Source organism: Falco rusticolus, chromosome 9 (genome assembly GCF_015220075.1).
Source record: "Falco rusticolus isolate bFalRus1 chromosome 9, bFalRus1.pri, whole genome shotgun sequence".
Taxonomy (NCBI): domain Eukaryota; kingdom Metazoa; phylum Chordata; class Aves; order Falconiformes; family Falconidae; genus Falco; species Falco rusticolus.
Genome location: NC_051195.1, coordinates 1716319 through 1743375, shown reverse-complemented (window position 1 = coordinate 1743375; position 27057 = coordinate 1716319). Strand labels below are relative to the sequence as shown.

At 39.3% G+C, this 27057-nt stretch overlaps 1 protein-coding gene across 2 annotated transcripts; it reads left to right on the top strand.

The window, feature by feature from the left end:
• The first annotated feature begins 1010 nt into the window (after positions 1-1010).
• On the top strand, positions 1011-26617 carry GLRX3 (glutaredoxin 3). 2 transcript variants are annotated; one of them, XM_037399605.1, is made up of 12 exons: positions 1059-1142; positions 5357-5471; positions 6640-6748; positions 10816-10890; positions 11492-11693; positions 18635-18807; positions 18902-18963; positions 21724-21781; positions 23421-23473; positions 24647-24686; positions 24769-24861; positions 26339-26617. In XM_037399605.1, the coding sequence occupies exons 3-12, from the start codon at positions 6692-6694 to the stop codon at positions 26387-26389; spliced, it is 864 nt and encodes a 287-aa protein (XP_037255502.1). In that variant the 5' UTR covers positions 1059-1142; positions 5357-5471; positions 6640-6691; the 3' UTR covers positions 26390-26617. The 2 variants fall into 2 exon arrangements, with proteins under 2 accessions (XP_037255501.1, XP_037255502.1); XM_037399604.1 differs by lacking the exon at positions 5357-5471 and having other exon boundaries at positions 1011-1142.
• The last annotated feature ends 440 nt before the right edge of the window (positions 26618-27057 follow it).

Here is a 27057-nt window from a genome sequence, read left to right as displayed (position 1 = left end):
CGCTTTTGATGCAAAAGATTATGTTGCCTGAGCATGCTGCCTGCCTTCCCATTCCAGAGCAGAAGGCGGTTGCAAGCCCGTGAGCTCTCTCACACCCATTAGTCTTTTTTCCCAGCTTTATGGGCTAATACATAGTCTTATATACCGTAAACTTCTGTGTGTCTTTATGTAAATTACATAGGATTGTAATCTTAAGTCATAAGAAACAAAAGGTGCATTATTTTGGTAACAAAAGTGTTAAGTAGTAATAATTTTTGAATGGTGAAGACAAACCTGAGGTCTTGTTTGAATCGGTTGAATCAGAAAACCAACAGAATTATTGAAGATGTGGATTTTCTATATGATATTAAAAGCTTTAATGGATATTATCGTGCAAAATTTAAGTGGTCTTGGTAATTGTATCACGACAGGGACCTTTTGTGAATAGCACAGTTATCTCTGCATTTAGATAGGTGCACTAGGCTTTTTGATTTTACTTAAAAACATACCCAAGACACGCAAAACACGGGACTGTTCTCCTCGCTCACAAATGCCGAGGCAGTTCGAGGTTTTGCTTTCAGCTGTTACCAGAGCAGCGCAGGGCCTTGCGGAGCCACGAGTGCGGCTGGTGTGGGGCGGGGGACATCCCCCATGAACAAACCCCCTTCGTTACTGCACACCAGCGCCTTCTCCCCAGACTGACGCTCACCAGCCCGCACCCTATTTCTCGGTTGTACCGAAGGCCGCGGAGGGGCAGGGGAGCGGCACTGCAAACCACAGCATGCAAAACGCCCTCCTCCCCCAGGGCAGCCCGCCCACCGGACGGGCGACGGCTCAGTGGCCCCTCGTTTGCTGCGGCGGCCCGCGCTACACGGAGGCTGCCGGCCTGGGGCCTGCCCGCCGGGCCCTGCCCGCAGGGGCCTGCCCCGGCCTGGCGCAGCACTGCGGCCGCCCCCCGCCCTGGCCCGGGCCGCCGTGGCGCCTGCGCGGTCGGGCGGCGCCTGCGCGGGAGGCGCGGCCGCTGTGGCGCCTGCGCGGCCCCGCCGCACGTCACGCGGTGCCTTGCTGCCTTCCCGAGGCGGCGGCGGGGCCATGGCGGCGGGCGAGGTGGTGGTGGCGGGCTCCGCTGAGCAGTTCCAGCAGCTGCTGCAGCAGAAGGATCGGTGAGGCGGGGCACCGGCGGGAGACGGGAAGGGGTCGGGGGGTACGGCCTGCCGGGCCCTGCGGGGCCCTGCGGGGCCCTGCGGGAGCGGGGTCTGCCGGCGGGGGACCCCCGCGCCGGCGGCGGGCTGGGCGGGCCTGGCCGGGCCGCGTGCAGCGCTGCCTTTCCGCGGCCGGGCGCTGCGGCGGGCGCGGGGCGCAGGCGGCCCTGCGGGGTGGGGGTGGGGGGGCGCGCCGGGCCTGGTCCCGAAACGGGGCTCCGCGGTCACCTGGCGCGTTTGGCCCGAGCTCGGCGGAAGGCCGGCGTCTGCTGAGGGGAAGGGGCCCGGTACTGCCTCGGAGCTAAATCAAAAGCAAGCAAACAAACAAAAAAGGCTGAAGAAGGACGTGGGGTTCGGTTTTCCACACGTTATTTTTTAAGCACCCGGTTCCTCCGGGCGGGGGTGAGCCTGCAGCGGCGCCTTCTGCCGGGAACGGGAAGCCTGGACGGGCAGGTCGGCAGGAAAAACAGAACTTCCATGCCACCTAAGAATATTTTTTTTTCTCTCCTGAGCCCTAAAGGGTCAACAAAACAAACAATGACTGCACAACATTTTCAATGAAAACAGCAGCGTTTAAGTTGTTTATTGAGAAACAACGTGAAACCAAATTGTTCCACCTCTCACGCAACAGGGCTGGTTTCTCATTAATCTGGTTTAATGGCTTAATTATCAGTAACAGGGCAGCTTTTTTCCATGGACCGCTGATTGTCTGGAGCCACTGGGCAGTGGCTCTTGGTCTGGTGTTGGAAGTCTTGGGCACCGATCCTTTGGGGGAAAATTGTGTGCATCTGTGTTTTGCTTTGGTAGGAGAGAGTCTGCTGCAATTAAGCCACTACTGTAATTAAAGATGACTAGGTACTCGGGTGCTTTACTGCTGAAGGGAAGGTTTGGTTATGAGCTTTGCTGGTTTGCCTTGTTGAATCGAAGGTCTAGTAGCTGTGTTATTACATCTTTTAATTCATTAGCTGAGTATGCACTTAACAAGGTCTTGTAAAGTTCATTAAAATAAGGTGCTGTATCAAAAACATTTCCATGTCATTTAACAGCTGTATTAGCAAGTGGCCCTCAAAGGAATAAGGAGAGGAAAATGAATGAGTGGTTTAAAAGGGGTGATAAAACTACCAGGATCACATTCTTAAAGACAACATAAGGAGACATTGAATAAGTGCTGCTCATTGGAAGAAGAACCTAGATTCTTTGAAACTTGCTGTTTGACTTCCAGTTTTCCTTTCTATAATTATTTTTCAACTGAATTGTTGGGTAGAGGAAACTCTCTCACATGTGTATACACACACCAAAATGAAAATGGCTTCAGGAACAAATACAATATTTTGAACTTATTTTCAACAAAACCTTCAGTAATTCTCTCATTCCCCTTGTCCACAGACTATGATTCAGTTTTCTGATTAATGGATATGAGTATTTTAGGTACATTTATTTTGTTCTAGGATGAGTTGATAGTACTGATAACTTTCTTCCTCTGCTTCATTTGAAAATAATTGTCTGGTTTTTGTTACTGCTGAGAAACCAAGAAAGCAAACAAACCTGCACTCACAAAACATAACAGAACCCCCAAATCATAGATTTGTTTTTTACTGGTATTTTTTTTTTCAGTGGTAGTAGAACTTTAAAATATGTTGGCTGACTTAAGGTACCTTCCACATTTAGATGTGAATTTGAAATTTAAAGGTTAAAAAAGAAGTTCTAAACATTGACTTTAATAAAGATGGATAAGGAGAAAATCTCTTGAAAGGAAGTTTTTTTCCTTCTCAAAGATGAAGCTTTAGACAAAATATGTGCTGATTTTTTTAAGGATGGCACTAATGCAATTTTTCTGCTATTTTTTTCTAAATGGTCTTCCTGATTTTGCCAAACTGATAGAATCACTGCTAATCAGCTGCAACTGTTAGCATTTTATGTTGACACTTAATTTTTATAAGGTTTCCTTATTTCAGAAAAATTTTTTTTCTTACATCAGGTTATTAGTTTTGTGTTATACATTAAGTGTGAATTTTAAGGTTTAATTCTTTCAAAAAGCATCTAGATTTTACAGTTGGGAAAGATGAACTGACCAATGTCTTCAAAATTATTGAACCACTTATCACTCTGTAATCTGTTGTTTTACTTAAAAACTTAGACTACGTTTTAGGAAAATCAGCTTGTAAAACCAAGTGAGTTGAGCTGCCTGGCAGAGAAAGATTACAAAATTACAAGTATTAATACTTGCTTCTTTACCTAAAAGGTGGGTGACCTGTGGAGTAATTATTTTCTGGATATCTGTATCAGAGTTCTTGCTGTTTTGATGTATAAAGCTATGCTTTGTCAGTCTGTCTCGAGCAGATTTTTTTTTTTTTTTTTTTGCTTTTAATATGCTATAGAAACAAGACTTTGGGCTTTTTGTTTTTCCACAGAAGAATGTGTGATATGTTTTTTTTTCTTCTGCTAGTCAATTTTAGAAAGGTTGTGTTAAAGAAAGTGAATTTTAGTTTTGGGCCTGTGCTTTTACTTCAAAATGTGAAATTTTATGGGAAAAGATACTTAGGGACTTGTCATAACCTTTTTGTTAGTATCCTCTTTTATAGGTAATAATAGAGGTTTTTTAGAAATACCGTGGTTCTAATGTAGGAAATACTTTGTTTAGAATCACTTGTGTGCTTCATTTTGCAAACACTATTTTCTTCCTTTCTTAAAGTTTTGAATTACTTTTGCTATTTTTCAAGCTTAAAGTGCTCAGATACTGGGAGTGCAGTCAAACTGCAAAATTAGACTTGTCCTGTGAATTAATTTTTTCTTTTTTAAAAAAAGAACAACCCCCCAACCCTTTGTGCAAGTTACTTCTTATCTTCCTGAAGAAGATTTTTTAAATTGAGTGCATTGCAGCTGTATGTTGGCAAGGAAAGAGCAGGCTCTGATGGAATGAGGATTAAATAACCATGTGATTATTCCTCTACTTCTCTGGAGCTGACATTCGTGTGATCAGATGTGTCCCGCTATGCATAGTAAATTAAACTGAGCACTTGTGAAATACTTCTTGGTAGCAGGATAAGAATATGCATTCCTGCATTCAGTTAATGGAAAGAAAGTGTTAGTGTTAGAAAGTATTAAAAGAGTGTTAGGTCAGGTTAGTTATTAAGAGGTTTGGCCTGATGCATAGCCATTGGAATACTGCTGTGTTCTCTGTTCTCCCTTCTGCTGTTTTTTTTTTTTAGCCAGTGGAAGCATCTTCTTGTCCTACTTATAGCTTAACAGATGCAAGGTGTTTTTGGTTTTTTTTTTTCTTCAATGTACAGTCATTGTGTAGTTGCAGTAGCAGCTTGACAACTTCATTCTCTCTAATTGTAAAAGCTGTAGTAGATCAGAGTAGAGTAGCGTGTTTCATGAAGATTACAGTAACATCACAAAACCTGAGTTAAAGAAAAGTTTTTATTCATCCTTGATCCATTTGTAATGGCTTCCCTGAGCTCTTAACAGCGTCAATAAATAGTGCATAGGTAAAGAACGATATTGGAGGAGGTCTCAGAATTTGTATTTCAGATGAAGGCTGTGATGAACAAGTACAGGAAAACCAGTCCTGGAGCAAAACTGTTGATTACTCTCTGCATCAGAGCTTGGTCTGTCTTCTGAAATATTGAACTGCTGCTGCTTTTTTCATTTAAAATTTTCTGTCTGTTGTGACTGGGTATTCTCATACATATAAATGACTTCCCCATCTCCCAACCTACCTAATTATTTTCACCTCATTACTCTGTGGCAAAAAATGTTGGTTGCAGCATGATGTGAAGTGCTTGTCCCCATTGGCTCAAAAGTCTTAATTAAAATGTGTATGAGCTGACAGCTGTAGTAATGTTTGGAATACCTATCTGCTATGAGGGCAGATAAAGCTCCTGCACAATCTACCTGTGCTGTAATCTGTGTCTTCATTTGCCCTGTAGCTGGGCTCCACAAAGAGCATTGTTATAAAAGTTTACATGCTGAAACAGAGTTTTGCAGTTACAGTTGTACTCTGAGCAGTGGGATGTGGTCTCGGGTTTCTCAAGGAGTCCCTGTCAAATCCCACTTGTAAGTAAAAAGTAAATCACTGAAATGAGCCTATACTGGGGTTTAAATGCTAGTGTCAATTGTGAGCAGTGAAATCAATCCAAAGAAGCCTTACAGCTATTTTGTTGTAATTAAAGAGAGACGGTTTGCCTTTGGGATCATTGCTGTTGGTGACTCGTGTACAAGAGTGCTGGAAGAATCTATACAGATGACAGCCCTGGAGAAGATGTCTTGAACTGTTCCTGAGCTCAGGTTTAAATTTGCAAGGCTGGCACTTGCAATAGAACTACCTTGTTGTTCCATAATTTAAGTTTTTACTAGCCTGTGTATCTTGCCAGTTTTCATCAGCTTTTCAAGCAGAACCACACTCTGATGACATGATGGGAAAAAAAAAAAAAGACGCTATCCTACTATATTTCTACCAACATTTTCTAGAATTGCTTTGGAAAATAAGTTTATGAATTTTAAAGTTCTCTGTCTTAATTGAGTTTAGCGCTGTGGTCAGATAACACAGCTGTTAACTATTTTGATATGAATGTTGTGCTGCTGCATAGCTATTAAAATTTATCATGAACTGTCATTATTTAGTAATAAAAGACACTAAATGGCTTCTATGGTATGGTTGACTTAATTTCTACATCTTTTTCCAAGTAGATTAAAAGTAGTACGTTATAGGTAGTCTTTATCCCTTATTGTCTGGTGGTTTTGTCTTCAGCAAACCTGGAAAATGGAATTGAAAATTAGGTGCAAATAGCTTGTCACTGTTGTCATCAAAGTGCAATTGTTTAAGCTCATGAGAGCTATCTCATGGTACCCAGTTTGATCATAAGAATACCGTGTTTTTAGAGAAGTCTCAGTAGACTTGAAAAGTTCCTACCTTATTCCCTGTACAATTAGTGAAGAGGCAATAGTGTCACTGAGAGGAGAAAAGCAATGGTGAAGCTGCAGAGCTCTGGAGCTCCCAGACCTTGTGAAGGTAGAAAGCTTTCCTGGGAAGAGGCACGGGATGCCCAAGAGTGATTCTGTGTGCTTGTCCTACAGGTGCTTCAAAGTCTGCGTCCTATAGTCTATGACTTGAGCTTCAGTATTTCTGCTGCTGCTTCTTCCTGTCTCCCATTCATGTGGGATGATGCCTTACTGTCAAAATGCACGACGATGTTTTTCTTTGTATTGCATTACCTTAGAAGTGCTGGTTTGGTTTTGGAATATTTTCTGAAAAAGCATTAAAGTCCTTGTCAGTGCAAGTCATAGAAAACGTTCCTGGTTTCACTTGTTTGATTTTCTTTTTTGCTGAGGAAGATTATGTGGGTGGTGGGCATTTTTTGTGTTTGTCTTTGGGTTGTTTTGGCGTGGCATATCAAACTTTTATATTGCATGATTATTTTTAAAAGTTAATGTGGTGGTGTTTTTTTTTTTATAGGTCCCTTGTAGTTGTCCACTTTTGGGCACCATGGGCTCCTCAGTGTGCTCAAATGAATGAGGTTATGGCAGCACTAGCAAAGGAACACATGCAGGTTACGTTTGTGAAGGTAAGTCAAGCAGCTGAGCTTGTTTTAAACAGAGGAGAGACATTACTACAAAGTACGAATAAAGTATTACAAAACATGGGTAAAGTTGTTTTTGAGGTTCCTTTGTTGCTTCACATTTAAAGATGCAAGTTGAACATATGCAAGAGATACATCAAAAATCTGTGGGATGAAAATTCTAGGTTCGTCTTTCCAAATTCGTCTTGGTATTGCAAGCTTAACTAACACCTTCATTTTATCATGCTCTTTAAAGAAGGGAACAAAAAAAGAAAGAAATCAGTCTACTAAGATATAACAAAGGATTTTTTTCAGTAGCTATTTTGCCTAACAAATGAGCTTTTAGTTTTCTCTGAGCCTGCAGTGTCTCAGTCCTTCAGTTCTGTGGATAGCCATAATTTTTAAAGCATGATTTTTATCCCTGGATTTGAGATGAATTTGGCAACACTATTCTTTTCAAATGTGCTGCAGATTTCATTTGTTCCCATGTATGGTGGGTTGACCCTGGCTGGAGGCTGAGTGCCCTCCAAAGCTGCTGTATCACTGCCATCCTTAGCTGGGCAGGGGAGAGGAAAATATAGCGAAAGGCTCATGGGTCAAGATAAGGACGGGGCGATCACTCACTAATTACAGTCATGGGCAAAACAGACTCAACTTGGGGAAAATTAATTTATTACCAATCAAATTGGGGTAGGATAATGAGATATAAACCCAAATTTTAAAACACCTTCCCTCCACCCTTCCCGGGGCTCAGTTTCACTCCTGATTTTCCCCACCTCCTCCCTCCTCAGCGGCACAAGTACACAGGGAATTTGGGTTGTGGTCAGCTCATCACGTGTTTTCTCTGCCGCTCCCTCCTCCTGTGGGGGAGGACTCCTCACACTCTGCCCCTGCCCCATCGTGGGGTCCCTCCAACAGGAGACAGTCCTCCACAGACTTCTCCAATGTGAGTCCTCCCCACAGGCTGCAGTTCTTCACACACTGTTCCAGTGTGGGTCCCTCCCTCGGGGTAGAGTCCTTCAGGAACAGCTGGCTCCAATCTGGGTCCCCCCTGGGGTCACAAGCCCTGCCAGCAACCCTGCTGCAGCCTGGGCTCCTCTCACCACTGGGGCCACAGGTCCTGCCAGGAGCCTGCTCCAGGGTGGGTTGCCCATGGGGTCACAGCTTCCTTTGGGCATCCCCCTACCCTGGTGTGGGGTGGTCCGTGGTCCGTGGGTGGATATCTGCCCCATGGTGGGTTCCATGGGCTGAGGGTGACAGCCTGCCTTGCCATGGCTTTGGCACAGGCTGCTGGGGAATCTGCTCTGGTGCCTTGAGCCCCTCCTGCCCTCCTTCCACCTTGGTGCCTGCACAGTTGTTGCTCCCATGTATTCTCACTCCCCTTTCCAGCTGCAGTTGCTGTCATGCAGGGTTTTTTTTCCCTCATTTTAACAATGTTGTCCCAGAGGTGCTACCACCGTAGCTGATGGGCTTGGCCTTGGCCAGCGGCAGGTCTGTCTCGGAGCTGGCTGGCATTGGCTCCATTGGGCATGGGGGAAGCTTCTGGCTGCTTCTCACAGAGGCCACCCCTGTAGCCCCCCGCTACCAAAACCTTGCCCGCACAAACCAGATACACCATGATGTTACTGGTTAGCTAAGTGGATCTAGTAATTCATAGGGATTGTTTCTGTCTGATACTAAAGATGAAAAACAATTTTTGTGAAGTTTAAAGGAAGGTAAATGTAAGTCTGTGCAACATTGTCACTCTAAGATGACAGTTGCGTAGTGCTGGATGATATAAACACAGATGAGATGCTTTATTTTTGTGACTGCACATCCTAGTAAGAGAACCAGTGTGGAGGGAAAAATGAATGCACTTCATCAACATGCTGTTTGTTTTAAAACAACTTTCTCTTGTTAATGAGACACTTCTGTGATTATGAGGGCAGGGAGTAATGGAGCAGCCAGCTGTGTGTGAGTATTTTAATTTGATTTCTTACAGCCTTTAGGTTTTGTGTGTGGTTTTTTTTAATGATTCCTCTCAGTTGGCATTTCTATCTGTAAAACAGAAGGACAACTATTTTAATGGTAATATTTTATTACTTGGAGCTTCAAAAGACTAATTGTCAGCATTGAAAATTCAAGATGCTTAAATTTATAGGGAGTTGCTGCAGCTTTTAGTAGGCCCAAGAAAGTTTGAAAACTCTGTTGCCTCTTTATTATTCATATTCGTATATTATTTATTTACAACCTTTATTATTCAGCTCTAGTTTATTTTTTAATAAGGCTCCAAAGTGATCAAGTATTACAAAATTAAGATAGTGGCACCTCCTTCCCCCCCCCCATATTACTGCTGTACTTGCTTAGAGAAAGTCTTGGGTGGATTTTCTTGACATTTTTTTGTGAGGGGGCTCCACATGGGCAATGGGTTTGATTTTGGAAATACCTTTGTGGGATTTTGGTCTGTATTCCCGAATAGCCAGTCTGTCTTTTAATTGGCAAGAATCAGAGGGCTACGGATGACTAACCAAGAGTAGCGGTACTGCCTTGGAAATCATAAACAGTTACATTGTAGGATAGAGCTAAGTAATAATGAGGTGAACTTCCAAAACTGTCAGTAAATTTTGGCGTCTTTCTGAATGTGATTTCTCATTTTAGTTGTGTAGCCTGACTCTTTTAAGATCCTTGGCTTGGTTAAAATGAAAGTATGTCTATATCCAGAAACGCTTAGAAACAGTGTTTTGAGAAGTTGCACCAGTAAGAGCAAGTTACTGAAATAGGAAATTGAATTTGTTCTGTATGTGCGAACCCCACCGGAGTGGAACGTAAGTATGTAGGTAGGAAATTTTACTGGAAAAGAAAATTAATATTATAGGTAGAAGTCACTTAATCACTTTGTCACTTGAAAGAGAATAGATAATTGGAATCTATTAACAGCTTTCAATTTATAGCTTTAGTTTCTCAGTTGATCCTGATGGAGAATTGATTCTTCAGAAATGGAGGTGAAGCTTGCGCTCTGTTTTGACTTAATCTAGTGGGTTGCTCCTGTGTTTAGTGGGTTCATTAAGAGCCTATATAGCTGGAGCAAATCAAAATGTGCTGTAATACTGAAATATTCAGAGGTTCACTGCATTGTGGCTAGTAGAACAGTCACAGTATTTTCTAAAATACATTAAGGATGGACAAGGGCAAGCAGGAGCAAACTATTAAGTAGCTCTTTATGCTTGTTCGTTCACTGTGTGGTTTATGGAATAGGAATTTGAGAAGCCTTTTCTCCTGTACACTGGATTGCAGGTTTACCTGCACTGCTACTATTTTTTTTAACCATTAACTGTGCAGTTGTTACACAACGAGTCGTAACCTTGTACTAGATCTTCTGCCACTCAAGTAAGCTTTTAGCCCATGCACAGAAAATCACAAGTTGAGTTAGTTAAAACATGTATTTTCCTGGCAAACCACCACGTTATATAATTTCAAGGTATGCATTTGAATGCTGAATAAAATTAGAACCAATAATCTCAACAAGTTTGCCACTCAATATTTGGTAGCCTTGCAGGAGTTAAAAATAAAATTTAGTAGACATCAATAGCTTATTGAAGAAACGCTCCTTTTTTTTCTTCATAATTTGCAGAAGGCTGCAAATGTCAGTCATGATGTACTGCCCCTTGAAATTAGTCAATAGAGCAAACAGCAAGAATTGCTGTGGGCAGAAAATAAGCACTGTAATCATGACATAACTGGGGTCAATGATTTATGGATTTCAATATAGTAGTAGCTGCATATGATTGAAAATTTACTAGGTCACTAGTGCACCAAAAATTTTATTCACAGCCTCCAGGCATCTTTTGAAATGTGCAACAAAATAAAAACCTCTGAACCTGTTTTGACACTGTGTAGGCTCAGTGGATGACATGCCAACCCAGTGAGTCTCATTTAAATGCAAATGTGTCACAAACTTCTGCATCAAATCCTTTTTAAATGTATAAAATGCCTAGAAGAGCATTCTAGACAGGATTGACATCCACAGTCAAACTTTAAAGAAGATTATGAAAATAATCTTTTCCTCTGTTTTTGGTTTTTGGGGGTTTTTTTAGCTGGAAGCTGAAGCTGTGCCTGAAGTATCTGAAAAATATGGAATTAGTTCTGTTCCAACGTTCTTATTCTTTAAGGTAAGAGAAAATGGATTCCATGTGGATTTTTAATATGTATACCTTTTTAATACAACAGCCGGAACAGCAGAACCTTAAGAACTTTCTCAGTGAAGAAACACTTTACGCATCTGATTTAACTATCCAGTGGAACCTAAAAAAGTAGATAGAAATGGTTCTTACACTTCATATGAAATATTTCAGAGCTTCCTTAATGGCTTTAGGATTCTTAAGTAGTTTTTATTTTAGTTTTTGTACTTTGTATTGGGTCAAAAAAATTTCAGTAATGTTTCCTTGCCTAGCTGTAGTTCTACAACATGGCAAAACCCCAAGTAAATCTTTTGGTAGGAATGACAGGTCTATTTGGGTCATGTTTGCCTGTGATAATAAAATGCAAAATACTTTCTCTAGTAATTTTTTTTAATAGCAAATTTGCTAGCATTAGCAGTAGCCAGCCAACAGAATGGTATGAGTCTTGGAGCTAAAAACTGACTAAAAGATCAATACACTAATGCACCCTACATCTGAAAATCTATACTTTGTATGTTTTTTTTATTATTTTATTACAGTACAAATTCTGAATTTAATGCTTTAACACGAGCCTGTGTTTTGGTTTCCTTAGAATTCTCAGAAAGTTGACAGATTAGATGGTGCACATGCCCCAGAGCTGACCAAAAAAGTACAGCGCCACGCGTCCAGCACTTCTGTTTCTGCTGGCTCTAACGATGGTGCAAAAGAAGATCTCAACGTACGTCTAAAGAAACTCATCAATGCTGCCCCTTGCATGCTGTTTATGAAAGGATCTCCAAAAGAACCTCGCTGTGGTAAGGATTTTCTGAAATTTGTGTTCAACATGACAGTGCTTGCTTTGGGCTAGTTGTTAATGTACTCAGTTTGGGGGAGATACATCCCAATGGTGTCTTGTATGTCTAGAAGTATTAATGAAAATATTTTCATACTGCTTATGTGCAGCTAGACAATTGTTGCTCCCTTAGTTAAATTTTGGAAATGGAATCGCAGAGTTTAGGGGCTTTCTAAAGAATGTGATGTGCAATGCTATCCTTGAACTAGGACACTTCTCCTGAGGTAGCTCAGTGTTTATTCATGACATATTTTGTACAGCAAGTTCCACATTGAGAATGTAAAGTAGTCTGAAGAAAATGTTTCAGTTCAGGGAATTGACTGACTGACATCCACTATCACTGTTGCCCTTTGGAGAAAGAAACCAAAACTACCCTAAGTGGTAAAATTGGAAGACCAATAGCATGTATTTCTGCTGCAGTGGAAATGCCTTTTGTTAAACCTAATTCTCTTAACTCTTGCACACTGTGTAGACTGCTTGTGTGCGAGCTAACTTGAAGTGTTGATCTATATGGAAAGTGCATAAACAAATGTTAAAAGACAAAATTAAGTGCTACGAAGCTGCCATTCTTCTGCTCACATCATTTCAAGAAGCTGGATTGCAGAACTAATCTTGTAGGTCCTTCTGTGGTGAGCTGCGAGAGGTAAATGGGGGAGTAACACTGATGTAGGATGGAGATTGCTTGAACCAGACAGCACTCTTTTGGAGGCTCTTGTTTGGTTATGGTTCCCTCTAGTTCTGGTGTAGCTCTGGGGCACAGTTTTGGCAATTCACAACACTTTCCAGGTTGTTTCCTTTGTATCCCTGTCCTGCCTTTGTTGAAATTTATCTTTGCTTGCCAGTCTGCTTCTAACCCACCAGTCTTTTTCTATCTGATATCTTAACAGAAGCGAACACTTAACCCTAGGTCCCATGTGGGTTTTCTGTAAACAGCTTGTTCCCCAAGACCCATATTGCATCTGGGGTGTGTGTGTGTGTGGGGGAAGCAGAATGCAGTGTGGAAAACCAGCTGTTCCTTATCTCCAGAACTTCACTTGGAATGGGAAGACTGAAAAGGTCTTATTCTGGGGGTGGTGGCAATGAGATATAATTACAAAAATTTAAAACTGACGGGAGGGAAAGGTGATGGGGGAAAAATGTTGCATTGACTTCTTTTACCTCCTTTCTCTCCCCAAATTGGTCCACACGTCAAATGTTGCAATGCTGATGGGTTATTTTCGACAAGTAGCTGACCCTGAGATGACTTAAGATTGTTTGCTTAGCAAAGGAATCCATATATCCTATGGAGCAAATCATACCAAGTACATTGCTGGGCCGAAGAGATGAAGAAATTGTGAAACACCACAGGAGAATAGGAAAAGAATTAGCAACAGCTACCTCCTTACTGCTATGCTCCTGAAGAAGGGGCTGTGCGATATATTTGTGGAACCAATAAAGAGATAACTGCTAAAAAAGTTGTCATGCAAAACGTCAGTTATGTGTCTAAAAACAAATAATGAAAACAATTGTTTTGTCTATTTGTGCATGAATTACAGTAGCATGCATAGGCTTGACGGGTTCCTCATAAATGTTCCTATATCGTGGCAGAGATGCATGTGAACTAAATAAGTTTAAAACACTCCTGAGGAGGGACATGAGGACTCTACACTGTTCTTTTTGACTTCCTTTTGGTAAGGGCTCTGCACAGGCAGCCTGGAGACAGAGCAGTGCTGCTTGTGCCTGCTCAGGAGTTCATGAGTGCTGGGTTTGAACTGTTGGTGTGGTGTGGTGATTTATTGATGCTGTATTCATGTAATTGCCAAATATCCTTGTGGTGTGCATGCACTGCTAATGTTCCAGCCATGGAAGATCTCACCACAGTTTTAAGTATTAATTTCAGTTAACAGTTTCAAGTGCAGATGTCCCCACATAGCTGCTTGTGCTTTGTATTGGCGTGTGTCCAGGAGAAACTAAGTGAAGAGCTATGTAAAGGAAAATGGATGAAATGGTATAAAAGGACCTACAAGAAATTGAACTTATATGTTCTGTTGTCCATTTATCTTAACCTGGAAGGATTCAAATTGTCTTTATCTCCATGTACTGTTAAAAGGGGGAGAAAGGAAGGATAATGACATGGAACGCATTGATTTGGTGAAGTGAGAATAATGCAGATCTGTGATACGTGAATTGCCAAATTGCCTTTGCTATTTTGCATTGTGTCTGTGAAGGCATTCTATTACAGTAGAGCTATTGTAGTTCTGTATAGTTGTAGTTATTGAAATCGAGGATTTGGGTCCACAGAGTAAATATGAGTCTTTTCATTCACTTAGGTGGTTTTGTGTCCTCATTTTGACAAATGAGGGAGCTGAGCAGAGTGCTAACAGTGCTGAAGCTGCTGGTCTGGATTGAATTACAAAGAGCAGCTTTGGAAGGATACATACAGTGTGTGTTAGGCAGGAGAGGAGAGTCTGTCAGGCACTGTTAATTGGAGGGAGTTTAGTGTAGTGCCTACTGCCCTTTTCATGAAGGAAGGCTTATATGTGAAAGTCATGAAACAATATTTGAAAACTTAGGTCTTGCGTGCAGCTTTTCTCATTGCCTCTGTGTACTTTCAGCGGCTCTTAAAATATTTGCATGCCATTTTACAATCTGCTTTTTCAGCTGTTGCTGTAAAAGGGTTATAGAAATCTGAGAGAAGGTGTAAGATGGACTGAGGCTTCCCGTACTGCATTTGGCTTCTGCTATGGTGATATCTGCACACTGTTTTTCTCAGTTTTTTTCCTCTCTAATTTCAAGGCTGCTGTTTCATTTCAATGCACTAATTTTAATCCCAGAATCACTTCAGTAGAAATAGTTTCAGAAATAATCGCAGCTGTCAGAACTTTCACGTTCACTGTGCTGTTGGGTATTAACTTGGGATTCTAGCGGTTTGTGCATAGGTGTTTGCTCCTATGAAGAGCTGATGAAGTTCCTTCTATTTATGTATAGATAATTCTGCATTTGTATTCTGTAACAATATGGTTATAGGTGTGTGAAAGTTGTGTGTCGTCATAGGAATTTCTAGATAATTTTGTAGGAATGGAGATTTTGGCTTATTCTGAAGTAGACTTTTGAAGTCTACCTGTGTGTAATAGAGCACCGCTCTGATGAGCTCCTGATATTTATGTGAGTACATTTGGGGTGTATACTATTTAGCTTATTCAGATACATGTGCTTTATATTTAATTGCATTGGATGACACTGCTGTTAGTGGACCTGCTGTGCTTGCAGCGTGAGTTGTTTGGCAGGTGCACGGTAAGCTCTAAGAGTAAAGCATGGTGTTTGCTATGTCCATGGTGAGCTCAAAGGTGTTTGCAGGCAATCCTCTGAACTGCTGGTGTGCCCAGGTTCTTTCTTACACCCACATCAGCCTCTGCATCAGTGTGATCAGTTGATGTCACAGGCACACCATTTCTCCTTTGGATTTCTGGGGGTGTTCAGTAGAGGGCTGGCTTTCTAAAGGGCATTGAGCAGAATTCTTGGCAGAATTTAAAAGTTATGCAGAGAAAAGACCCTTTACTGTTTTGCCTGTGTTTAAATTTTTGATGGGAGACAGGTGTGAAGATATTTAAATAAATCCTACCAGAAACCCCCAAACAAACCCAAAACCCAACAAACAAATGGAAAAAGACGTTGAGGCATCAGGGTTAAGGTTAGTTAGATACTACATCGTGAACTCAATATGGAAAGCGACCTAAGGGTATAACATGGGTTCATTTGCATGTCCTAATATGATAAAGTAAATATTCCTCAAGCTTTCAGTTCTTACTGTTCATCCCTGGTACCTCATGAGAAGTGCACGGGAGGTACTTATGTAAATAGAGGTATGTGTTAAAATTGGAAGTATTAAAGTGTAGTGCAATGCATGAAGTCATCTAAGCTTACAACTCTTGATTTTTGCAGTTAAACACCATGCCAGCTTTAGATTGCTGTGATAGTTTCTGGCAGTAGCTGGGAGATGTTATTAAGTTAGGTCCATTAAACTTCCTAGGACAGACAAAGTCTTCTTCAGGGTGTAGGTAACAACATTTTGTCAGAGGTGATAAGGATCTGTTATAACAGTAGTAGCAGTAGTGAAAATAGAATTAAATAAAAGGAGCCATGCTTGTTTAAAGGTTAAGATATCTTTGAATCGTATCTATTTTGGTACAAATAATAGACTTGCACTTGAGTCTTTAGTGGCAAGTAGAGGGAACCTTATCCAGCAGTGTATTTAGGGATCTTCTTGTAGTTGGTAATTTCTTCAGTAGAAAAGCCCACGAAGCATAGTGTAAAGCAAGGTTTGTCCCCTTGGCATTGTGTTTACTGCCAGTTGTATGTGGTTGCTATGTACATTGTGTTATTTCAGCGAATTAATTTGGACTGGGGTAGCATTTATTTGCTTCATCAATACTGTCATTTATTTAGGATGTTTTTATTGGTGTAGAATCTGGACTGGCATTTATGATCATCTAGATAACCACTTAAAACATTGTTAGTGGTTTAATTATTCCTTGTAATGCATGTATGGCACTTCTTCAGAAATTCAACCTAAATCTTTTGTTATGAAAGTAAAGCTGTTCTGGCACTTTATCCTTAAGCATAACACTTCCAGACTGCTACCATAACCCTTCAAAATGAAACATAACCAATCAATCTTTCTAGTTTGCATGTAATTGCCTACAGCTAAAATAAAGCTTCCCCCCCCCCCCAGTTCCTTACAGTAGAAATGAGTTAATATATTGGCGATGGAATAACCATCAGCAATCAGCCTTTAGCTGTTTACTAATGAACTCCCAGATGTATGAAAAATTTCAGAATCTGTGTTTTACTTCAGGCTGTACATGAACTTAACACTTCAGTTGTAGAAAGAAAAGCAACTTAGATGCCATACATATAAATACTGCTACTTCGTATCTCAATAAATTGCAGATCATGAAAACGGCAGAAAGCTGTAGTAAAAATCCATATTTCAAAAACTAATAGGTGGTTTTGCAAGCTGAAATCAAAGGTTATTCTTCCATGGCACTTTGATTCTTTGTCCCATTTAAAGCTATTTTTTTTTTTTTATTCTATACCTTTATTAAGGTCTTTAAGCATTGTTTCTTGTTTTTTTGGTATTTGTGTAGAGGTTTTCATTGCCTGCACAGCATTTGCTGGAGTTCTTTGAAGGAATTGGTAGAATTGCAAGGACATTTGCATCCAAAATAGAATGAGTTGGCAAAGATACAAAGCACATGTTATTATCAAATTGATTTATGGACAGATTCTTACAGATCCTTTTTGCAAACCATATGATAGTGTTGTCTAGGCAGCTTCTGCTTCCTTAGAAGGGATGTGCATGCAAGCAACAGTGGCAGGTGTTGAAATACTTTACGATAAAAGACTATGTGTTAGAAATGAAGCCAAATTTCAATGTGTTGCAATGTACTTATTTTTCCTGAGTAGCATAATTTTCATAGGCGAGCAAGTAACACTGTGGAGGAACAGCGGAGTTGTGAATCCAGATTTGATCATCAATTGTTGGCTTCCTTGTGTTGTAACGTGCAGCAGACTTCTCATCTGCTTTCTTATGGCGTAAATATGTGCAATACACTGTGAAGCATCCAGGAGGCTGATGTCTTCTCTGGAGGTCCCTTTGTGCTTGTGTGTCAGTGGAAGTGTGAAGTGGATGAAGGTGACTTTGAACATCAGTCTAAGGTTTCTCTTCAGGCTACCCCATAAAGAACAGACTTGTTGACATAAAGGCATGGGTGGTGTGGTTTTGCTTTTAAAGTGATTTTTGAAGACTGTCTGTAGAGACTAATGATGTAAAAAACAATTTTATCTTATTTTTAAATAAATAAGTTTACTGTTTCACTTTATTTTAAGGTCACGATTCTCATTAGAAGGAGAATTGTTTGAAAGTGAAATTTTGTGTGGGTTTCTCTCTAGCGCAAGAAGATTTAGGTGGTTATAGACTGTAAATTCTGTAATAAAATTTTCATACCTACAACTTTTTATAAATAACTCTCTTCTTAAGAAAAAGATGCTTAGTTATGGAAGGGAGAAACTTTTCACAGGTTGGCTGCATAGTAGATCAACTTAGAAAATCTGGATGTTTACATTGTAATATTCAGTGCTTAATACCCTGCTGAGTGTTGTCGGAGTAGGACATAATGAAGATCTGCCATAAAAGAAAACAAAACATGGTATGAAAATGTCATAAGGGTAGTAAAATAATGTTAAGTATTCATGTGAACATAAAACATTTAAAAAAAAAAATAAAAAGGAATCTGCCTTTTACCATGAAGTAGGAAAAAGGATGTGCGCTTAGTAGAAAACATTGTGAAAGCCAAATTTCTAAGTTAAACTAGTGACACCATAGTGGGTGTAAGTCCTGGTGCTCACTTTGTGTGTCAACTTTATCCACTTTGGTGTAGAAGTTCAGTACTACCTGGAGGAATAATGGTGGGGGTAGAGAAAATCACGTGTGATTATAGGAGTGAAAAGAAGGCTGTTGGAGTTGCCTTAATGGTCATTGAGAAGCTTTTGTTCTTTGTGAAGGCTCACTGAAGAAAAGCTGGAAAAGTCAGAATAAGGGAATACATTTAACTTTGCTTTAATTGTATGTTGGAGCAACAGACATGCTTTGATAAAGGTTACTTACTGTGTAGCTCTCTAAATAGAGAAGCACCAGATTTAGCAAGCTGCCCATATACTTTGGTTTTGTAATCCCAGTAATAAATAGGTGTTTCACCCCTTTATAATATTTGAGGATATTGATAGAGCAAAGAATAACACACTAGAGCTTTTCTGAATTTACTGTCTAGAAGAATTTGATTTTTTTTAAATGAGTAAGGTTTAGTACAGACATGGGAATGCTTTGTTCAAAATTACATGTAATTCCTCTTTTTGTGTTTGCAGGTTTCAGCAAACAAATGGTGGAGATACTGAGCAAACATGGTATTTCATTTAGCAGTTTTGATATTTTTTCTGATGAAGAAGTTCGTCAGGGGCTGAAAACATATTCTAATTGGCCAACTTATCCGCAGTTGTATGTAGCAGGAGAGCTTATAGGCGGACTTGATATTATCAAGGTTAGAACCTGAGAAACTCTTAATCTTACTGGTTGTCAGAAGCACATTTTTCTTGCTTTTTACATTTGATTTTTCTTCTCCCCAACCTCCCTAGGAACTTGAGGCATCAGGAGAACTGGATACAATCTGTCCGAAGACACAGAAGTTGGAGGACAGGTATGATGTCAAAATACATCATTATTTTAAGGGTGTCTATTTTTGAGGCTTCCTGTATGCTCATTTGTATAGGAGGAGCCCCCTACAACAATTTCTGTTCTTTGACTTTATCAGAAGTGTGTCAAGATTTTCTTTAATTACAGAACTCATGCAGTTGTTTAATACGTTCTGTTTTCTGTACAGTAAGCATCACTTTAATATTAAAACTATACTGTTACATTTGAGTATTAAACTATATATGTATTGTATATATTGTGTATGTATTAAGCTATACTGTTCCAGTAGGCTTTACTTATTATACTTGTAATTTGTTAGTTCTTAATTATAGCAGGAATATATAGATTCTTTCTTGTCTCTCTTTTAAGAATTTATTCTTTGAAGGTAACTGGGAAAATCATCATTTGGACATTAGTAGCTTTTGTTAGCTGCGTTTATCGTAGTCTTCATTAACTGTGATGTCACTGGAGAAAATACCTGGGCTTGTCTCCTCATTTTTCTTGATTACTCATGTCCTTCAGTTCCTGTTTTTTTTTTCCATCTTGGCAACATGAATATGTGCTGCAGCAGTAGGAAGTGTGTTGCTTCCTGAATCATATAATTTCTAGAAACCAATTTGTCCTTTTAACCTTCCCGTTTGAAGAGTCTCTCTTGTTTGAAGTCCTGATGTGCCCCAGGCTTTTGAGCTCCAGATAATCTGAGAAGTAATTCTGTTTGAGAAGTTGTTAGTAGATGTGGCAGGTTTTTTTTCTAGTTTTTATGTGACTACTGCCATTAAGACCTGGAAAGGGGGTTTGGTTTACCAAGAAAATGGCTTGTACCTTGAAGGGAAATAAGTTAGCACAGGTTCCCTCTTGTCTGAGGATGGTAAGAGGAAGTTTTACAGTGCTCTAGATGTGACTGGGTCGGGTTTTTTTGCCTTCTTGCCACAGTGGAGAAATAATTGAATGGAAGCCATTTCGCTGTGGTGATAATGTATACTTTACAGCTGTGTCCTTATTCCTTTTTAATTTGTTCTATGGCTGAGATTACCTTTTGTTACTCTAGTAGGATGAGCTGTAAATTGTTTCACCAAGGCCACACAAAACATCACTACCTTTTGCAGTTTGAGATTAAATTATAGGTAAGGATGAGATTGTCTCAGTCTGGCCTTCTAAAAACTAACTTTAAAAGTTTACTTTAGTCTTTTCCTTTCTTTTTTTGCAAACTTGCAACTATAATAAGCTGCAACTTTATGTATAAATTCAATAGTTTTTAGCTTTACTTAGTCTTTTGGGGGAAAGAAGATAATGGGAAGTGTCCTCTGCTTACCTAATGTGTTTTAATAGCTTAAAATTGTTGGTATGGCTAAATGTCTCCCTTAAGGAGCAGCACAGCGTCTTTTGAACAGATGTGGGAAGTTTTTATCAATTTTATCAGATTTTGATGTAGAAATGGCCTGAAGCAAAACTGGCTGAAAATTCACCGGAGAAGTTGCAGGTAGCTTCTTGTTGCCTAGTTTGTTCTTCAGCTTTTAGTAGGTGTTTGTTTCTTGAGTTAACACACTTCGTTTAGCAGAGGTCCATGTTCTGGTGATAACTGGGAAGTTCTTTTTCCATGACACAGATTAGTTTTTCTTGGTAGCTAACCTCTTACTTCTGAGCAACTGACATCTCTTACAAACTATATTAACTCTATCAGTCACTTGTAAGAAAAACCCTGTAAGGTAGTTATTCACGCATGTGAAGACTTAATAAAATGAAGGAATATCAGTAGTAGAATCTACTTAATGATAAATCATGTTCCTTTACTCAATGTTTGAGCTTTCCCATCAGTTAACTGTTGTCTTTGCTTGAAAACACCCTTGAAAATGGACTGTGGAAATCAGCTTGATTTCACGAAATGGATCTGGCAGCTGGGAAACCAGCTCAGATTACTGGAGCTCACCCTTGCTGTAGCCGTTTCTTAGTTTTGCTGTTGTTTTTAATCTAGAGACAACTTGGTTAGAAAAAATTGTTTTGAGGTTTACACGTGCAAAGGCTGTAGATCACCAACAAAGCTTCATTCAGTTTTGTTTTGCAAAGATTTTTTCTTCTTCTTTGCATTGCGCAAGTCATGCAAAGCGACCTTTTGCAGAAAGTGATCCCCTGGTAGTTTGCCCTTAGCAGGGAACTGTTGGACAGGAGCCTTTGCTAACTTTTTCTGTCGGCTGCTGCAGAAAGCCTTTTCTGAAAGGAGATGGCAAGAAGGGGAGTGTCTGAGGGTTGTGCAGATAGACCAGAAGTGGAACGGGCACAATGAGGCAGAAAGATCTATTCTTGAATTTCAGTAGTGATTAGTCCTTAGCCAGTATATGCATAGAACTTAGGACTGATGGACAAGAGGTATGGCTCTTACGCTGCAATGCAGAGACATTGTCAGAGGGAGAATGAAAAATGCTAAGTATCACATCCAGTATGGGGAAAAAGCGGTAAATCACTAAAGATAGACACTGTTTAAAATATCCTGAAATGATGTTTCTCCTTAAACTTTTTGCTGCTTGATACTTAGAGGTCAATCTAGAAAAGTAAATTGTTGCCCTAAAGGTAACAGGATGGTTCAAATTCATGCCCTAGAGTTACTGTAAGCAATTCAAAGTAATAATTTGCTTATAATAATGCTTTAAATGCATTTGATAAAACTGTAAGTTGCTGTCTTTCCACTTTTGCATTTTGTTTTCCTATCGAAGCAAAGCTTGGGATAATAACCAAGCTGGTTTGTCTGTCTTTTTTGTGCCTTCTGTAGGCTAAAAACCTTGATAAACAAAGCTCCTGTGATGCTTTTTATGAAGGGAAGCAAACAGGTAAGATTAAGTGTTGCAGAAAATCCTACGTTTAAACAGTTTTTTGAACAGTGCAATTACTCTTTTTCCCTTGCTTTCCTTGCTTAGTGAAAATTAACAGTGCTGGGAAGTTAGTTGTGGTTTTATATGGTGCTTCTATAAGCCATAGAAAAGCTGTCCCTGCTTTACCTGACAGATATATATTGCTAAAATGCTGATAGCTGTGTTACAGTGAAATTGGGGAATTCGATGCCCTGCAGTGATGTCTGTCAGTTGATCTACAATTCAGGAATGAGTGCAAGAACTGTGCGTGTCCTTTTGGTCTTAGTTATTGATTGCCTTTGCAGATAATGGATTTTCTGCTGATGTTCTGAGTGCTTGCCCCTGATGGCTAGCCTACTTGGGGTGTACGCTTTCATTGTTGCCCAAAACTTTATCTCTGGATGCCTGTTTCATGACATTTTCCCCTGTTGACCTATTTGGATGGTGTGTCCTATCCTTCTTAATTTCTCTGACTTTATTATGCTTTCAGAACTGCATTTAAAAAAAGCTGCTAGATGTTTTTAAGGCTAAAGTATAATGCCACATGCCATAAATGATCCCCTCATCTTCTCATATGCATGGAATGTTCTATGCGTGCTGTCTTTAAGCTGCACTTAATTATCTTGCTCACTGAAATAAAGGTAGTGACTAAGGACAGACAACTGCTAACAGTTAGGATTAAAATAATAAGTGACTATAAACCTAAATGTCAGTCTGTTGCTTTGTGTTGCATACTCAGAGTAACCAGGGGATAAATAGTACTGCACTGCAGTTCTTGTCAAAAATTACTTGCACAACACCTAACTTGGACTTTTCATTGGAGTGGTGTACCCTAGACAATAATTGTAGTTAGTGATTGCATGTTGTTGAAGTTGTTCATATGCTATTTAGTTAAAGGGAGGCTGAGGCAGGGGACTGAGCTCATTCATGTGACTGCAGGTTGCTCAACATGTTTTGATTTTGCTTGAGCTACTAGTGGAGTGAAATCACCCATAAGAAGGGATAGGCTGGATTAAAAATTCCATGTCTAAAAAATGGTGAGTGTTCTGTGTCCGCACACTGTCAATATGAAGAGTTTGCAGAAAATATTTTCAATTATTAATTTTGTTTGGGAGTTTGCTGTACATGCAGCCTTTTAATCAGTTGACCATAGATTGCTGCTCCCTCTGAAATGGTAAGTGAAGGGCAGTGTATGTTTCAAAATGAAAAATGTCTATTTTACAAATGCATATAAAACATTTACACCCATCATATCTAAAGCTTTGGCTCTTTGAATGTTCGGAGAATAATCAAGCCTAACTAGTTTTCAAGGCAGTAATGCCAAACCTGGGAAACAGATCCACCTTGTATCATGTCACACCACAAGTGAGGAAAGTGTTTAATATTCTCAGTGTTTTCATTTATTTCAGCAGAGTATATAAAGAGAGAGACATTCAGTACTATTTAAAGCTCAAAGAGTATAAAGAAGAATGAAAAAGGGACTAACAGTATTGCTTATCCAGTAAGGTCATCACTAGCAATAAATTGGTAATCGCTTTAGTGTAGCTTGAGGGCTTAGAATTTTGTGAATTAAATATAGCAGATATATGTTTTAACATATGTGTGTGTTGTATTCTAGATGGCAAAATGTGGATTCAGCAGGCAAATTACAGAAATCCTAAATAGTACTGGGTATGTATGTGAGTTTTTTTAATTTAATTTGGGAAGGCAGATCTGTTTCAAAAACTACATTTTATAAATAAAGAGTTCGGAAAATATTATTGGATGACTTCCCCAAGCATAATTTTCCTTAAGAGTCTTCTGAAGTATCTTTATGTGAAAGCCCATAGTGTAAATCACAACTATGCTCATTTGATACCAAGTCAGGTGTGGTGTGTCAGATACTACGCTGCTTTAGCACTGCTACATAGTAATCGTCTTGCTCTGATTGAGAAGTTTATAGCAACACTGAATTTTTCTTTTTTTATTTTTTTCCCTGTGTTTGTTGACATGAAAGAAATCCTTCCACTCTGATAAGCAGCTCCTCTTAGAGAGGTCCCTCTTGATCTGTTTCCTTAGGCTTGGAACCTTGCATGTTATCTAGCCTCAGTTTTCCTCTTCAAAGCAACTCTTTCTGTAGTGAGAGAGATTAGTATCTTCTTCCTTTGAATAAACCTCTTGTTTCATTTGTGCTGCTAGTTAAGAGGTTAAGCAGCTGTTTTGATTACTCGATGTTAGAATGGGCTTTTTGAGATGATAGATTACTATATATCAATATGCAACTCAGAAATAAGTAGCAGTTACTCAAATAATTGTTCCTTGTCGCTGGCCCTAGTCCACTTGCAGGAATCTACATACTTGCTAGTTACTGAAGAGTGCCAGTCCTTGGAATCCTAGGAGATGCATACCGAAACTCCTGCATGAATCAACGAGAAATCAAGTTTACACAGGCATTTTATTTTTGTGTTTTTATGCAAGTAGTAGATGAAAATGGTGAGATTAGCTGCAGCTGGTTGACTCCTTAATAAAAACCTCCAAAGTATGAGTGTCTTAGCTAATAGCGAAAGGAATTACTTTGAACACATTTTGTCTAGTTACAGCCTAAGTTACGTGGCTTAATTTTTTAGTTCATTGTGCAGTTATCTGTGTGTTATAAGGAGTTTCCCATGAAACAACACTTTTTACATTACAGTTCTTGATCCATAAAGCATTGACATTTTCCTCCTATTACCTGTTAATTCTGAGTGCTTTGAAAGCTAGCTGGTAAACGTACCCATTTGGAATTTTTGAGGGTCTTGCATTGCAGAACTCCACAGTAGATGACTTTGGTTTTTCCTTTTTTTTTTTTTTTTCTTTTTTCCGTAGCATTGATTATGAGACATTTGACATACTGGAAGACGAAGAGGTAAGTGAGCTTCTTTGTAATTGAGGATTTCATTGTTGCTTATACTAAAGTTGAAGTTTACATTTAAGATCATTTTCCTTAGGTGCGGCAAGGATTAAAAACCTATTCAAACTGGCCAACGTATCCTCAATTATATGTGAAAGGTGAACTTGTTGGAGGGCTGGATATTGTAAAGGTAGGAATGGGAGAATCTTGTTTGAAATGTAAATGGACTGTTCGTTTATAAATGTGTAAATGTTTTTCTGTCCATAACATACAGAAATTCCCATGTAGCGGCCCTAGATCTTGAAACAGAATGACTTGGTTGGTTTTACTGTGCCTTCTATTAGCTCAACACGCAGTTGAAAGGAGCCCTAAATCTCCAGCATTCTCATATGCCAAGATTTAGCAGTGGAATGTATTTTCTTGACAGCAGTCAGTTACTGTTACTGTAAAGACCATTTTTACCCTGTGGGTGCATTTTTAAAGGTTTCTCTTCCTAGTTTTACTTCTGACATTGCTTTTCTCAAATAAGGTGGGCGAGACTTTTTTCCTAGCAAACAGTCTCATTCCTGGAAGAAAGTAAGGTTTATTGTAGTTGTTTGAACAGACCCTGAAGCAACAAAAATAGATCTGCATCTTTTACTCTGGTTTTTGATTTTTGTAACAGAGCAGGCACAGTGTTCTAAACCCCAAATACTCCTGAGCCCATTCTTGTCTGAATGTTTTATAGCCAATTCCTCAGACATTGTAACTCCTGGGAAGATGCAATCAATAAATCTCATTTAGTTCTAAAAATACCGGTATTACTTAAATTACATAGATTACTTTAATTTTATTTATTTAACAAGTGTGTGGGTTATTTCAGTCATCTGTGAGTAGAGTCTCAGGCATTGCGTAGATGCTGCAAAACACTTCTGTCCCTGGTATCTAAAATGTAATTTGTCTCTTTGCATTGTTGGGACTGTATTCGGTTCACACTGACTAACTTGTATGGGTACATGAGTGTTGTCAGTGTTTTAAAATGCATTCCATAATACAGCATCCTGTGTAATAGAATTGAGATGGTTGTTTCTCTTGACATGGGGGAAAAGAATATATATACCCCACAACACGTTATTTTAAAACTGTTCTGTGGTGTTACCTAGTTCTTTAAGTTAACAGCCTTATAATTTAAATCATCAAGAGGATAAGGGCAAGCACCTCTTATTTAGAACTCTTACAAATCTCTTACTGTCTTGTTTGTTTTGACGTGTGGTACAAACAAAATCTAGCAGTGGATAGTAATTTTTTCATTTTATGGGAGGCATTCTGGACGTTGTAAAATTTTGTGTATGCCTAAAACATACCTCAAATTACATCTAGAAGAGATATACACAGGGATTTACCTAGTAAAGTTGGTAATAACCAGTTCCTTTGAAGATGTGTCTTTTCACTAAATAAATCTCCTCTCTTGCTAAATAAACAGAAAGTAGAATTTAACATTATTAACATTTAACAACATTATGAACTTCAGTGTCTTGGTCAAGAGGGACCTCTACTGAGTCACCTAGTGTATTCCCTTAGCAGCCAGTGAGTTCTCTTCTTGTCCGTAAACCATCCCTACTGAAATCTTGTTAGCATAATCACAAAATGTACATAGAGGAATAATTGCTGTATATATTTCTTTACAGGAACTACAGGAAAGTGGGGAATTGTTGCCTATTCTGAAGGGAGAAAATTAATGGAAAAAGACATCAGTGGGAACAGAAGTACTTTGAACAATTATTCATTTATAGATTATATTGGAGCAATATACAGCTTAGCCCTGTGGAACCCATCAGGAGTAAATAAAGACAGCTTATGCACTCTTATGTATTTCACAAGACCATGCTACATATGAAAATGTGTTTCCCCTGAAGATACAAAAATGTCAAGGTCTTCAAGTTCAATTAAAATATTATTCTAAAGAACTTTGGATTTGTTGTTACACTCTTTCTATGTATTCATTGCATCTAGATGTTTAAGAATTGAGTAATGACACCACTATCCATTGCAGTACTATCCAGGACTAAATTGCATCCTCTTTTTAGGGGCTTAGCTGTCATGAGGAGAATATTAATGGGTATACCTCAGTGGTATGGAGCATAATAATTTTCTGTCCCTGTTAATAATTGTTTTCATGTCTGGTGAGTGAGAAAAATACTATTGAAACCTTAATCCAGTGCACCATTAGGAAGTTGTTATTAATGAGTTTCAGCTGTATACTATGCATCTTCATTATCTAAGTAGGTACAGTAATTGTTAATTTCAGATGTTCAACTTATGTTAACACAGCTTTTTGGACATATTTAAATTACGGTGGAAATGAGCCAATGAACACAGTGATTAGGCCAGTCTTTTGGTGTGTTGT